This window comes from Pristiophorus japonicus, chromosome 11 (genome assembly GCF_044704955.1).
Source record: "Pristiophorus japonicus isolate sPriJap1 chromosome 11, sPriJap1.hap1, whole genome shotgun sequence".
Lineage (NCBI taxonomy): Eukaryota > Metazoa > Chordata > Chondrichthyes > Pristiophoridae > Pristiophorus > Pristiophorus japonicus.
The window spans coordinates 78,553,426-78,568,881 of record NC_091987.1 but is presented as its reverse complement, the minus strand read 5'-3'; the positions used below and the strand labels follow the sequence as shown (position 1 = coordinate 78,568,881).

The following is a 15,456-nucleotide window of genomic DNA, read 5'->3' as shown; positions in this document are numbered from 1 at the left end:
GACTTAGAAACGGATAAGCGGAAATTGGCACGGATACTTAACAAAAGAATATGAGGAAGGAGGTAAATTGTGAATTGTTTCAAAACAAAAAGCAAGATGGCAGATATCAATGAATAAAAGCAAGTTTAAGGGAAGTTAGTTAAACTAAAGGAGAACAAAATGCCAGGACCTGGCAGATGCATCCAAGGATCCAGAGGGAAATGGGAAGGGGAGGTTCCAGGTATCATATTTCAGATTTCTATTGAGTGAAGGACTAGAGAACAATTTAAGGTGCGAGAACCCTTTAAATTTGCTGCGCGGCTGCCCGCATGCGGTATCTTTTTCAGCATTCCAGCTGGTGAGCGGCCTGTGTGTGATCCTGATCTCTGCACAGCCACTGAAAAGAAAATGTTGCTGGAGACTGGCTGATACCCAATTTCAAAGAGGAAGACAGAGCTAACCTGGTAATTACAGGCCAGTTAGTTTAACAACTGTGGTGGAAAAAATGTTAAATCTTTAATTTAAAAAAATAACAGTACTAAACATCTAGATGAAGAGAAGATAATTAAAAGCATCCAACACAGATTTCAGAAAGGAAGATCAGACTTAACAAACCTAACAGAGTGCTTTGAGGAGGCGACAGATATGGTGATTGGGGGGTGGGGGGCAATGCAGTGGATGTGATGGACTTTCAGAAAACTTTTGAAGTACCATACAGGAAACTATTGGGTGTGAAACAGGAGGCGGGGGGAGGGGGGGGGGGGGGGGGGAAGAGAGCAAACTGGATTAAAAACCGATCAGAAAGGAGGAAACAAGGCAAGAGTTAACACATTCTCAGTAGATGGGAGTGGGAAGTAATGCCTCACAGGGTTCTGTTCAGGGTCAACTTCGATTCATTGTGTACATCAATGATTTGGATATAGGGTTGGAGAGAGTGCTGTCCAAATTTGATGGAACTAAAAATAGGAGGCAGAATAAATAATTCTAAGAACCAAAGGAAGGTGATGCAACAAAATAGATAAAAATAGTGGAATGGGCAAAATTGACAGATTGAAATTCAATGTCAGTAAATATGAGATGGTACATTTTAGTAAAAAAATAATTATACTTTGATTGTACTGGGGAGGCTGGGTGTTGTGGAAGAGCAGAAGGTTTGGGTTCAGGTTCACAAAACATTAAAAACACCAAGTGGATATGGCCATAAAAAAAGCTAATGGAATACTGGGTTTTAAGGGAAATGGTATAGAACATGAAAAACGAGACGTAGGCCTCTATTTTCCACTTGCTGACTTTTTGGCGCCCGTGCATGTTAATGTACAATTTTTGTTGTGTACGTTTGCGCCAGGAAAAATCAAAGGAATCGGGACTTTCGCCAAAGAAGTATTTCAATTTGGCGCAGCACTCAGAATTTAGTCAGGAGGGCGGAGCTTCAAGTCTGCGCTAAAAACTCTCTAGGCATGCGTGAAAAGCTTAAGATTCCAGGGAAACCAGAGACGCTGCAGCAAGCTGAAGCCTGCTCCCCGAAAGGACTGTTACACCACCGCTGTCGAAAGGGCCTCTTCTCCCTCCCTCCCCGCCCGCCCCCCCCCCCCCCCGCTGGACCCACGGCCACTGCACCCTGCAGCTGGACATGCTGCCACCGTTTCCCCCACCCCACCGTTGCAATCCCAGGCCGAAAGGACTGCTTCCCACCGGCTGGACCCGCTGCAATACCAGCCGAATGGCCCTCCTGCTCCCGAACTTCAACTCGCATGGGGAGCAGGAATCAGTGGGGGCCATTCGGCCCGGGATTGTAGTGGGTCCAGCTCTTTCAGCCTGGAAATCATCTTCCCTTGCTCCAAAGAGAGTTCCCTGTGGAAAAAAGGTATATCATGTATTATTTTTGCCTCGCTCCCGGCCTCTTGTACCCCGCGTTGATTCCTTCAGTTAACGTAAGTTTTTTTTGCGGGACTCCCGTTTTGACACGTGAGCGCGGCAAAAAATTTTTAACTGTCACACATGGTCGGTGCCAGCATCCAAACGTTGCAGTGAATATTTCATGCCAAAAAACAGCGCACAATTATGGCGAAAATAGGGACCGTAATGGTGCATCTATATAAAACCTTAGTAGACAACAGTTGGAGTACATATACGGATTTGGGTCCCATACTACATGAAGGATGTTGAGGAAGGTACAGAGCAGATTTTCTAAGATGCTGCCTGGTACGAAGAAATATAAAGAAAGACTTGAGAAACTATTGCTGTTTCCATTAGAATAGCAATTGAGAGATGATTTAATAAAAGGAGTTTAAATTAAGATGTGGCAGAGTAAATAGAAACAGACTGTTTCCAGTAATTGAGAAGTTTAGAACAAGGAGACTGGTACACTCATAATAAAGGATGAAACTGAGTACTATGTACAATGAGCAAGTGTGACCTTAGCTCCTTTAATAAGTATCCAGAGTGCCGGTACCTCGTGGGTGACCTGCTTATATACCGCGCTCCCAAGGGATGCTGGAATCCCTTGGGACTCCAACAGGTGAGCCCTCTGGTGGTCAGGTGTCATACAGGTTACAAGGGGTCAAATACATAACAGGGACATAAGATTACAAGAGATTTAGGATAGAGAGCAGAAGAGATTATTTTACACTGAGGATGGTGAGGATACGGAATGCACTGTCAGAGTTAATGATGGTAGAGACCATATCAACATTTAATAGATGATTGAAGGAAAGGAGAAAAATGGATATGGGAACAGGGCAAGCACATGGGATTAAGACTACTGCTCACGCGCATGATAAACACCAAGACAGACTGGTTGGGTTGAACAACCTGTTTCTGTATTGTAATTTCTATGCATTCTATGTAAGATATGAGAGGGCTAGCAGTGACCTGGAGCCAGCATAACTCAGTATCTTAAAAAAGTGAGGAAAATGAGAAATAAAAGGATGGAGGAAATATTTAAGAATTATTCACTTGTCTAATAAAGGCAAGTAGCGCGAGAGAAATGCAATGTGGGAATTTTGAATAGGAAGATGGGATGAGGAGATGAACATCAGGCAAATTCCAACCAGCACTAGGAAAACTGAGCTGGAGGGGGGGACAGGGATATAGGTTTAGATTGGACACCTTGACAACTAGATACAGTAGGATGTGGATTTGTTTGAAGAAGATACATTCAATCCTCATCCTTCCTGAGAGCTTAAGTTATTTTTTATGCATCGAAGATCATGAGAAGCTGCTCATCATGTCTATCTATCATATCACGGTCAGTTTGAAAACAGGGTGGGTGCGGTATTGTTATTATCCTAAATATTGGCCCGGAATTTGCGTTCAGCAGCGAAGCGAAGGCGCTCACCGCTGGACCCGAAGTACACTTCGTATAAGGATCTCGCCATTCCTGTGTCGAGAACTTCACGTTTCCCGACCTTCAAATCAAAGGTAGTGGGGATTCCCTTGTGCGAACTGCTGCTACATCAACAGGCTGTCTAGGCAGCCAATCAAAATGCAGAGTTCGCAGACAGCGAACAAGGAAGCGAGTAAGCTCTTAAAATTCTAACTTTTTAAAATGGGAGAGCAAACAAGATTGGGGCTCTCACACGGGGAAAAGACAAGCCTGAAATAAATATGGACAAACTTTCCTGAAAGTTTCTTTAAAATTGTAATTTTTTATTAAGATTGACAAATTTCACATTGCACAAAAATTAGTTTTCTAGGCCCTTAACATTTGTTTAGCAGTAATAATGTTGTCAAAATCCCAGTTACATCCAATCCCTTCGGGTCTAACTTTTAGTGGAGAATTTAACAACATACTGCAGAAGAGCCGAAGTTTTCATCAGTTTCCCTGATTACACAGATTGCTGGCTCTGTGGGCCAGGGTGGAGCGTACACAGTGCAGCCAGTTATGGAGCCATCAATGACGAACCACAACTTTGGGATTTCCTCATGCATCAAATCCCAAAGTTGTGGTCAGTTTCAAAGGCGGAATGACGGCGAACACTGCTAGTTCGCCATCATCCTGACTGCAAATTCTGGGCCAATGGCCTAGAAATCCCGGTCGAGGTTTTCCTACGGGCAAACCACTGACTTCAGGACAGAAAATACGCACTTACCTGAAGCTGCTGGGCCGCTCAAGATCCCAATCCGGAGGCCTCCCCTGATTATGCGTCGCAGCGCGTGCACATCGGGACATGCGCAGGAGTCACATGAGCTTGGACACCCAATCACAGGTTAGTATTGTCTCATTCATAGTAATAGGAGTTACGTAAATCCGAAGCTCCTATTACTATGAATGAGAAACCCCCCGCAAAACACACAAAACATTTTTTAAAAACCTCACATAAATACACTAAAAAATTTCTAAACTTTAATTTCTATTAAAGAAAAAAATTTGCCGATTTTTAAAAAAAAGTCTTAATTCAGGTTAAAAATAAATGTAATGTATTGAGCAGGGTTTTTAAAAAAGTGTTTTTTAAAATTTTATTTTTTATGTTTTAAGTGCTTTTTAAAACTCTTGCACCTGTAAAAGTAGGCTATGCGCCTGCTTTTATCAGGCGCAAGAGTTTTGAGGATATTTGCTGGGCAAGATATGCATAAATACCACAATCTTGCCCGTGCAAATGTCCTTGCTCCCGATCTGCGGAGGCGCATGGCGCGCTGAAAACCAGCTTTTCCAATGCTTTCCTGTGTCCGTCGAAGCTTCATACGAGGCCAGGATTTCTGCCCCATTGTCTTTTAAATAACTAATCATAGTGAATTTAGTGGTTTCAGGAATAATCAATGACACTGGCAAGGCCCCATTTATTCCTCGTCCTTCGTTGCCCTAAAAGGTGGTGCTTGACTTTCCTCTTGAACTGCTGCATTTCTTGTGGTAATTGGTGTTCCCAATGAAACTACCCAAAACATATTTCAGGCTAGACCCTTACAGCCAACAGAGATGAAACTTTCATTCCATCAGTCTCAGCTTCAGGTGACAAGCAGAGGTTTTTTATTTAAAATTGTTTGTGCTAAGGTAGAGATTAAACACCACAAAGACGAAAGCAAAACCAACATAAATGTTTCATTGCGCTTCACTTAACCATTGCTGAAGGGCCACAAATACCAGAATGAATGCTACTGAAAGCAGTAGTGGACTACCTCAAATCCAGCTACACTGAACTCTCAGAACATGCAGAATTCAACTCATTAATGCAGAAACTATATAAACATAATTTTGAAATTCCCAACCACACCCTACCAGTTAAACGCTTATCTATTGCCTAATTATAGCACAAACATGGAGACAACACAAATATGCTATGCACAAGAACACACAACTTACTAGATATTAAGTTAAATAATATAATTCATTACCATTCCACCAAAAACTTTCTGGGACATCATAGAGAATCAAGTACTTAGCTTCTGTAAGCTGCATGGGGAAGGAGGAGTTGCATTTATATAGCACCTCTTACAACCTCAATGTCCCAAAGCACTTTACAGTCAATTTGCATACAGCAAGGTCCCACAAACAATGAGATAATCGGTTTTAGTTAGGTTGGTTGAGCGATAAATGTTTGCTGCAAGATGGATACAAAGACACTCGCGTCGATGACAGAGTCTCAGTTAAGGAGATCTTCGAAGTGCTTCTTCCAGCGGGCACTGACTACCTCTCTGTCCTTGATGAGTACCTCTCAGTTCTTGGCCCTCAGTGGGGTAGGACCTTGAGTGCTTGGGTCGTAGGGGTCTTCACTGTGTTAAAGAATCCACGCATGTCATGGTTGTTTGCTACTTGCTGGATCTCCTGCGCTGTTTTCACCCACCATCTGTTCTTTAGGTCGAGAGTTTTATGTTGGACCTCAGCCTTCAGACATCTATAGAGCGCTTGCGACTTATTCGCTCCTGGTCGTTCTCATTGAACCAGTCTTGGCGGTGTTGGACTTTTCATCCATTAGTGTGCCAGTGCAACCTTTGGTTGCCTGAGGAAAAGGGTGTTTGAAAACCAGGATCTCAAACCAGACACCAAGCTCATGGTCTACACAGCAGTGGAGACATCCGCCCCTCGATATGCTTCAGAGACATGGATTATGTCCAGCAGGCACCTCTAAGCACTGAAGTACCACCAACTATGCTTCCTCAAGATCCTGCAAATCCATTGGCAGGATAGGTGCACCAACATCTGTGTCCTCACTCAAGCGAACATCCCCAGCATCGAAGCATTGACCATGCTCGATCAGCTCCGATGGACGGGCCACAATGTCTGCATGCCCGATACTAGACTCCCAAAACAAGCGCTCTGCTCATAGCTCAGACACGGCAAGCAAACCCCAGGTGGGCAGAGGAAGCGCTTCAAGGGCACCTTCAAAGCCTCCTTGAAAAAGAGCAACATCCCCACGGACACCTGGGAATCCCTGGCCAAGACCGCTCAAAGTGGAGAAGCATCCGGGAAGGTGCCAAACGCCGAGTCTCTTCGTTGGGAGCACGCGGAAGCCAAGCATAAACAGCAGAAGGTGCACACAACAACCCAAGCATCCCACGCACCCGTCCCTCCAACCACCACCTGCCCCATCTGCGACAGAGATTGTAGGTCCGACACTGGATTCATTAGTCACCCGAGAATTCATATTAATGTGGAAGCAAGTCATCCTCGACTCCGAGGCACTGCCTAAGAAGAAATGTTGGCCAGGACACTGGGAGAGCTCCCTTGCTCTTCTTCGAAAAGTGGCATGGGATATTTTATGTCCTTCTGAGAGGGCAGATATCTCATGATTTAATGTTTCATCCGAAAGACGGCACCTCCGACAGTGCAGCACACTCAGGACTGCACTGAAGTGTCAGCCTAGATTATGTTCTCAAGTCTGGAGTGCAGCTGTAGAATATAAATTTGAATTATTTTTCTCCACCACATCTACAGTCCTGTTTTTTTAAAAACCGATACATTGTTTGGAAGTCACAACAAAATTTAAATGGAGGGAGATTTGACATTTTTTAAACAAAACTAAAATCGAAGTGGACATATACTGGTGTGGAATGAAACTATATACAGCAAGGCAAATATCACCATAACTCAAGCTGCATGGATAATTGTCCCTAACCATGATACCATCACAAACAATTTTAAACAAATCTGTGTTTTAAGACACGTATGCTCTAGGTATTTACTTACAAGGTAACACTGTTGCAGTGCACTGGCTAACTATCTGTTTAATAGCTCCTTAATTATACTACAGGTATGACAATAATTCAAATGCACAGATTATAAACGAAAAGTCAAAATATAAAAGTTTGTGGCTAATGAGCAATTTCACATCCAACTACCATTTAACCAAGTAGAACAGAGAAAAGTCATGCGATAAAACTTCAAATTAAAAGTTTTTAATCATACTGTGTACAGTGATACCAATGTTGAGTGTAGTGCCATAATTCTGTCACTGGGTGATATTATTACTGGACTATGATTTCCTATTGTATTCCTCAATGCAAATCGACAACTTATTGGAACAACATTACAGACCCACACTCGAACCATCAAAGCTACAAAGTAGTCACTTCATTCCTCAAGGTTACACAACCCTGAACCACAGACTGACTGGGTACAATCACTTTGCACTACAGTAGCTCCATTTTTAAAGCGTTTGCTTACACCACAAGTACAAGTGCACGAGAGTAATGCAGACAGAGACATGGAGACAGGAAGGGTCGCAAGAAACAAACACAGTAACAGCAAAAACTACAGCCATCAAATATAACAAAAACCCCACAAGACACGTTCCCTTACCAAGTGCGAGGAGGAAGATCGCAGCCCGACAGGCCTCCATGCCGGCGCTGGGGATATTTTGAGCCATTCCACACCCTGACTCTCCTGATCGGCTTCCAGTCCTCAGGCGACTTGTGGCTCTCCCACAATGCCCTGCTCGCAGGGGGTGCCGCGAGACTCCAGCCCGCCCCACTGCCCTCCGCTGATTCGCTGCGCCGCCGGAGAGACGCCACTGCAATTCAGTCACTGAGTGGATAATCCGGCTGGGGCTGGATTTGTTTTCCAAGTACGTGTTCCACTCGGGATAGAGCATGCGCACAACCAGCGCTGAGCGAGCCAGGCAGCGCAAGTCACACGCACACACAATGTCATTCACACATTATTATTGTGTAATACAAGATGTTGCAAAATACTCAGCTGGCCAAAAAACATTTGTGGATTCGGGTTCCCAACCCTTCCGAAATGACGGAGTCTCCCGGGCTCTGGGGCTGGGTACCACTCCCGAGCTGTGCCTCCGGCAGCCCCGGGGGTCTGTTATTTAAATTTCCCGCCGCAGAGCGTCCAATCCCCCACCTTCACCTCACCTCGGCCTTCCCGCTGCGTGACACAGAAATTTACCACACAGAAGGCCATTCAGCCCATCGTATCTGTGGTGCCCAAAAGAGAGCTATCCAGCCTAACCCCACATTCCAGCACTTGGTCCGTAGCCTTAAAGGTTACATCACTTCAAGTGCATGTTCAAGTACATCGCCGACTGCTGTCAAAGTTTCAGGCGCGGTAACATCACTGGAGCAGCGGTGCAGATAGCCGCGACCTTGTGGAGAGTAGTTAACAGGGTGCTGGAGAGTCAGCAATCGGGAGGCTCAGGATTGGCAAGTGTCAGCATTCAGAGAGTCTCTGAAATCAGGGGATTCGAGATAGTCGGGGGCAAGGAGGAGAGTGGGGAATGGAGAATGGAGAGACTGAGGAATAGAAATCATGGAAACAACAACAACTTGCATTTATATAGCATCTTTAACAAAGTAAAACATCCCAAGGCGCTTCACAGGAGCATTATCAAACAAAATTTGACACCAAGTCACATAAGGAGTAGATCATATTAGGGTAGAAGACCAAAAGCTTGGTTCAAAGAGGTAGATTTTAAGGAGCATCTTAAAGGAGGAGAGAAAGGCAGAGAAGTTTAGGGAGGGAATTCCAGAGCTTAGGGGCTTGGTAGCTGAAGGTATAACATAGAAACATAGAAAATAGGTGCAGAAGTAGGCCATTCGGCCCTTCTAGCCTGCACCGCCATTCAATGAGTTCATGGCTGAACATTCAACTTCAGTACCCCATTCCTGCTTTCTCGCCATACCCCTTGATCCCCATAGCCAACAATGGTGGAACGATTAAAATCTGGCATGCTCAAAAGGCCAGAATTAGAAGTGCGCTGATATCTCGTTGGGTTGTGGGGCTGGAGGAGATTGCAGAGATAGGGAGGGGTGAGGCCAATGTTCCCTCTAATTGTGTGTGTGTGCGGTCCCTTTAACTGGTTGCACGGCCCATTCACATTTTGCTCATGTACGGATTCTACCATATAAAAGCTGGAGAACGGCCTGCACAGGGCCTCCAGATTGCTGTGCGGCCAAACAGTTGACTGGGAACGTTGGGCAAGGTCATGGAGGGATTTGAAAACAAGGAGAAGAATTTTAAAATCAAGGCATTGCTTAACTGGGAGACAATGTACGTCAGCGATCAGTGGGGTGATGGGTGAATGCGACCTGGTACGAGTTAGGACGCAGGCAGCAGAGTTTTGGATGGGAGGCTGGCCAGGAGTGCGCTGGAATAGTTAAATCTAGTAACAAAAGCATGGATGAGCTGAGGCACAGGTGGAGTCGAGTGATCTTTCACAGATGGAAATTGGCAGTCTTAGTGATGGCGTGGATATGTGGTCCGAAGCTTATCTCGGGGTCACATATAAAACCAAGGTTGCGAACAGTCTGGTTCAGCCTCAGATAGTTGCCAGAGAAAGGGATGGAGTTAGTGGGCAGGGAATGGAGTTTGTGGTGGGGACCGAAGACAATGGCTATAATTTTCTAAGATAAGAGCGGGTGGGTTGAAAAAATGTGAACCCCCGACCACAGCCTGCCTCCAACCAGCCCACTTTCACCTTTCACAAATCTAGAGCCCCCTGGATACCTAACGACATACAGCGTAGCATAAAGCAAAAAAGGGAAGCTTATGACAGATACCGAAGGTTAAATACTGCAGAATCGAGTATAGAAAGTGCAGGGGTGAAATTGAAAAAGATATTAGGAAAACAGAGAGCATGAAAAATTTTTGGTAAGTAAAATCAAGGAAAACCCAAAGATGCTTTTATAAATAAGGAGCAAGAGGAGAACTAAAGAAAGGGAAGAAAGGGTAGGGCCTATTAGAAACCCCGAGGGTAATGTGTGTGTGGAGGCAGGAAATGTGGGTATGGTTCTTAGTGAATACATTGCATCTGTTTTCACAAAAGAGAGGGGCAATACAGATATTGCTATCAGGGAGGAAGAGTGTGAAATATTAGATAAAATAAACCGTGATAGAGGAAGTATTAAGGGGTTTAGCATCTTTGAAAGTGGTTAAGTCCCCAAGCCCGGATGAAATGCATCCCAGACTGTTAAGCAAAGCAAAAGAGGAAATAGCAAAGGCTCTGACCATAATTTTAAAATCCTCTCTGGCTTCAGGTGTCATGCCGGAGGACTGCTAACATAGTACCTTTGTTTAAGAAGGGAGAAAGGGATAGACTGAGTAATTACAGGCCAGTCAGCCTAACGTTGGTGGTGGGAAAATTATTGGAAAGAATTCTGAAGGACAGGATAACTTTTCATTTAGAAAGAAATGATTAATTAAGGACAGTCAGTATGGATTTGTTAAAGAAGGTCAAGTCTGAGTAACTTGATTGAATTTTTTGAGGAGATAACAAGGAGGGTCAATGAGGGTAGTGCATTTGATGTAGTGTATATGGATTTTAGCAAGGCTTTTGATAAGGTCCCATATGGTGGACTGGTCACGAAAGTAAAAGCCTATGGGATTCCAGGGCAAAGTGGCAAGTTGGATCCAAAATTGGCTCAAAGGCAGAAAGCAGAGGGTAATGGTTGATGGGTGTTTTTGTGACTGGAAGTCTGTTCCAGTGGGGTTCCGCAGGACTCAGTACTAGGTCCCTTGCTTTTTGAGGTATACAGCAATGATTTAGACTTCAATGTAGGGGATATGATTAAGAAGTTTGCAGATGATACTAAAATTGGCTGTGTGGTTGATAGTGAAGAAAGTTGTCGACTGCAGGAAGATATCAATCAACTGGTCGGGTGAGCAGAACAGTGGCAAATGGAATTCAATCCGGAAAAGTGTGAGGTAATGCATTTGGGGAGGGCTAACAAGGAAAGGGAATACACATTAAATGGTAGGACACTTGAGAAGTGTAGAGGATCAAAGGGACCTTTGAGTGCATGTCCACAGATCCCTGAAGGTAGCAGGCCAGGTAGATAAGGTCGTCAAGGCGGCGTACGGAACGCTTGTCTTTATTAGCCGAGGCATAGAATACAAGAGCAGGAGGGTATGCTTGAACTGTATAAAACACTAGTTAGGCCACAGCTAGAGTACTGCATGTAGTTCTGGTCACTGTATTACAGGAAGGATGTGACTGCACTGGAGAGGGTACAGAGGAGATTTATGAGGACTGGCGAATCTTAGCTTTGAGGACAGATTAGATAGGTTGGGTTTGTTTTCCATGGATGAGAGGAGGCTGAGGGGGAGACCTCATCGAAGTGTATAAAATTGAGAGGGGCCCAGATACATTGGATAGAAAGGGCCTATTTCCCTTAGCAGAGGGGTCAACAACCAGGGGGCACAAAATTTAAAGTTAGTAGTAGAAGTTTTAGAGGGGATTTGAGGGGAAATTTCTTCACTCAGAAGGTTGTGGGGTCTGGAACTCTCTGCCTGAAAGGGTGGTAGAGGCAGAAACCCTCACCACATTTAAAAACTACTTGGATGTGCACTTGAAGTGCTGTAATCTGCAGGGCTACGGAACTAGAGCTGGAAATTGGGATTAGGTTGGATAGCCTCTTGTTGGCCGGCACGGACACAACCCAGCCCCAGGGGCAGATCCCCCAGGGATTGAGACTGTGCCCCGGCATCAGGGATCGGACCCCGCCCCCCCCGGGTGGGACCTGGGAAAATCTAGCCCAATGGTTTTGATCTTCCCAATATTTACTTAAGAAATTTCTGCTCATCCAGTACCGGATATCGGACAAGTAGTCTGACAATTGAGAGACTGTGGAAGGGTTGAGAGAGGTGGTGGTGGGGTGGAGCTGGGGGATGTCAGCATACATGTGGAAACTGACGCTGCATTTTTGGATGATGTCACCAAGAGGCCACATGTAGATGAGAATTAGGAGGGGGCCAAGGATTGATCCTTGGACTCCAGAAGTAATGATGCAGGGGCAGGAAGAGAAGCCATTGCAGGAATCTCTCTGTCTACGACTGGATAGACAAGCGTAGAAGCAGGTGAGGGCAGTCCCACTCAATGGAGGAGGAATTATGTGGTCAACTGTGACAATGACACTGAGAAGGATGAGGAGGAATAATGTACTATGGTCATATGTGACTTTAATTAGGGCCGTTTCATTGCTGTGGCAGGGACAAAAACCTGATTGGAGATGTTCAATGTTCAAACATGGAGTTGTTGGAAAGATGAGCACGAATTTGGGAGGCGGCAACATGTTCAAGGCCTTTGGAGAGGAAAGGAAGGCTGGCAATGCGGCGGTAGTTTGCAAGGACACAGGAATCAAGGGTGGGTTTTTTGAAGAGGATATCATGAGGGCAGATTTGAAACAGAGGGGGACAGTATCTTAGGAGGGGTAACCATTGACAATATCAGCTAGTACAAAGTCTAGGAAGGGAAGTTTGATGGTTAGCTGTTTAGTGGGAATAGGCGAGAGAGAGAGAGAGAGAGAGAAAGAGAGAAAGAGAAAAAGAGAGAAAGAGAAAAAGAGAAAGAGAACGAAAAAAAAAGAGAAAGAGAAAAAGAGAAAAAGAGAAAGGTTGTCTCATGGACAAGATAGGTTCGGAAAGGAGATCAAGGGAGATAGGAGAGAAACTAGACAAAGATTCAATTTCAAGGCTAGGGCAGGGGGAAGTTTGGTCTGGTGGGCTAGGGGAAGAAAGGGATGCAGCAGAGGCAGCTGAATGGATGGTCTCAATCTTAGTGGCAAAGAATTCCATTAGCTCCTTGCATTTGTTGTTGAAGGTCAGGGTAGAAGGGGTGGGGAGAGAGGATGAGGAGACGGTTGGTAGTGGAGAAAAGAACCCAGGCATTATCTTTGCATTCCAGGCTGATCTTGGACTAGCAACTGCTGGGCCAAGCCGCAACGCTGCTCCTTCTGCACCCCGGCACCATCGGAGCAGAAGGAGCAGTGTGACAGCATACCACTCCAGGGAGCAGCATGTGCTGGAGCAGAAGAGCAACGGCAGCGAAGAGGGCGACAGGATTGGATGTCACCAGGATCCAGGTTGCTGATTGGAGCATGGGCAGGTACTGCAGGAACGGCGAGGTCAGGCCGAAGGAGCGGCGAGAGATTGTAGAAGGATGTGATCGGGGCCAAGGAGAGGCGTGAGTTCGGGGCCCAGAAGAGGCGAGGGCCCAGGGGCAGCACGGGCCTGCCCACACTGCGATGTGTGTCTGCACTAGGTCCGTGCAGCAGAGCTGGTCCCCAGTTGTCTTGGATAACCCTTGCCACTGGACCAAGACCTAGCTCTGTCAAGCCCATGTGGCTGGTGTGCAACAGCCCCCACACGTTTTTTTAAAAAATCCATGTACAGGCATCTTCCACCTTTCAAGATTTAGTTCGGGACCTGGAATATTAGGTCCTTCATTGAAACATGTGTGAACTTTTTGGCATGGAAGCAACTCATCCTCGACTCGAGGGACTGCCTACGATGATGATGGACTAGAGAGTAGTTTTGGCAGAGAAGAGCAGGGCCCAAATTTCCCTGGATTCTGGAGAGGTCCCAACAGATTGGAAAACTGCAAATGTAACACCCCTATTTAAAAAAAAGGAGGTAGTCAAAAAGAAGGAAACTATAGAGCAGTTAGCCTAACATCTGTGGTTGGGAAAATGTTGGAGTCCATTATTAAAGAAGCAGTAGCAGGACATTTGAAAAAGCAAAATTCAGTCAGGCAGAGTCAGCATGGATTTATGAAGGGGATGTCATGTTTGACAAATTTGCTGGAATTCTTTGAGGATGTAACAGACAGGGTGGATAAAGGGGAACCAGTGAATGTGGTGTATTTGGACTTCCAGAAGGCATTTGACAAGGCGCCATATAAAAGGTTACTGCACAAGATAAAAGTTCACAGGGTTGTGGGTAATATATTAGCATGGATAGAGGATTGGCTAACTAACAGAAAACAGAGAGTCTGGATAAATGGTTCATTCTCAGGTTGGCAATCAGTAACTAGTGGGGTGCCGCGGGGGATCAGTGCTGGGACGCCAACTATCTATAATCTATATTATCATCATCGGCAGACCCTCGAAATCGAGGAAGACTTGCTTCCACTTCGAGTCCTTAGGTGACTGAACAGTCCAATACAGGAATTACAGTCTCTGTCACAGGTGGGACAGACAGTCGTTAAAAGAAATAGTGGTTGGAGAGACTGGTTTGCTGCATGCTCCTTCTGCTGCCTGCGCTTCCTTTCTGCATGCTCTTGGCGACGAGACTCGAGGTGCTCAGTGCCCTCTCGGGTGCTCTTCCTCCATTTAGGGTGGTCTTTGGCCAGGGACTTCCAGGTGTCAGTGGAGATGTTGCATTTTATCAAGGAGGCTTTGAGAGTGGCCTTGAAACGTTTCCTCTGCCCACCTGGGGCTCGCTTGCCGTGTAGCAGTTCAGAGTAGAGCGCTTACTTTGGGAGTCTTGTATCAGGCATGCGAACAATGTGGTCCGCCCAACGGAGCTGATCGAGCATGGTCAGTGCTTCGATGTTGGTGATGTTGGCCTGATCGAGGACGCCAACGTTGGTGCGTCTGTCCTCCCAGGGGATTTGCAGGATCTTGCGGAGACATCGTTGGTGGTATTTCTCCAGCGATTTGAGATGATCTATATTAACGACTTGAATGAAGGGACCGAGTGCAACGTAGCCAAGTTTGATGACGATACAAAGATGGGAGGACACAAAAAACCTGCAAAAGGACATAGATAGGCTAAGTGAGTGGGCAAAAATTTGGCAGCTGGAGTATAATATTGGAAAGTGTGAGGTCATGCACTTTGGCAGAAAAAAAATCAAAGAGCAAGTTATTATTTAAATGGAGAAAAATTGCCAAGTGCTGCAGTACAGCGGGACCTGGGGGCCCTGGTGCATGAAACAAAAAAAAGATTAGTATGCAGGTACAGCAAGTAATCAGGAAGGCCAATGGAATCTTGGCCTTTATTGCAAAGGGGATGGAGTATAAAAGTAGGGAAGTCTTGCTACAGTTATACAGGGTATTGGTGAGGCCACACCTGGAATACTGCGTGCAGTTTTGGTTTCCATATTTAAGAAAGGATATACTTGCTTTGGAGGCACTTCAGAGAAGGTTCACACGGTTGATTCCGGAGATGAGGGGGTTGACTTGAGGAAAAGTTGAGAAGATTGGGCCTCTACTCATTGGAATTCAGAAGAATGAGAGGTGGGCTTATCGAAATGTATAAGATTGAGGGGGCTTGACAAGGTGGATACAGAGAGGATGTTTCCACTGATAGGGGAGACT

General features: G+C 45.5%; 1 protein-coding gene across 13 annotated transcripts in view; it reads right to left on the bottom strand.

Annotated features, from left to right (window-relative positions):
* The window catches only part of LOC139276106 (myelin protein zero-like protein 1), a 125,548-nt gene that overhangs the window by 79,608 nt on the left and 30,484 nt on the right, over positions 1 to 15,456 (bottom strand). For 10 of the 13 annotated variants that reach the window (XR_011595813.1, XM_070893604.1, XM_070893596.1 and 7 more), the window contains exon 1: positions 7,715 to 14,885. The exons of the other annotated variants lie outside the window; for them this stretch is intronic. Coding sequence is in view for 9 of the 10 variants with exons in the window: in XM_070893604.1 (XP_070749705.1) it covers positions 7,715 to 8,006 (292 nt within the window). In the remaining variant the exon portion in view is untranslated. Of the gene's footprint in view, positions 1 to 7,714; positions 14,886 to 15,456 lie in introns of those variants that run through there. 13 annotated transcript variants of the gene reach the window in all.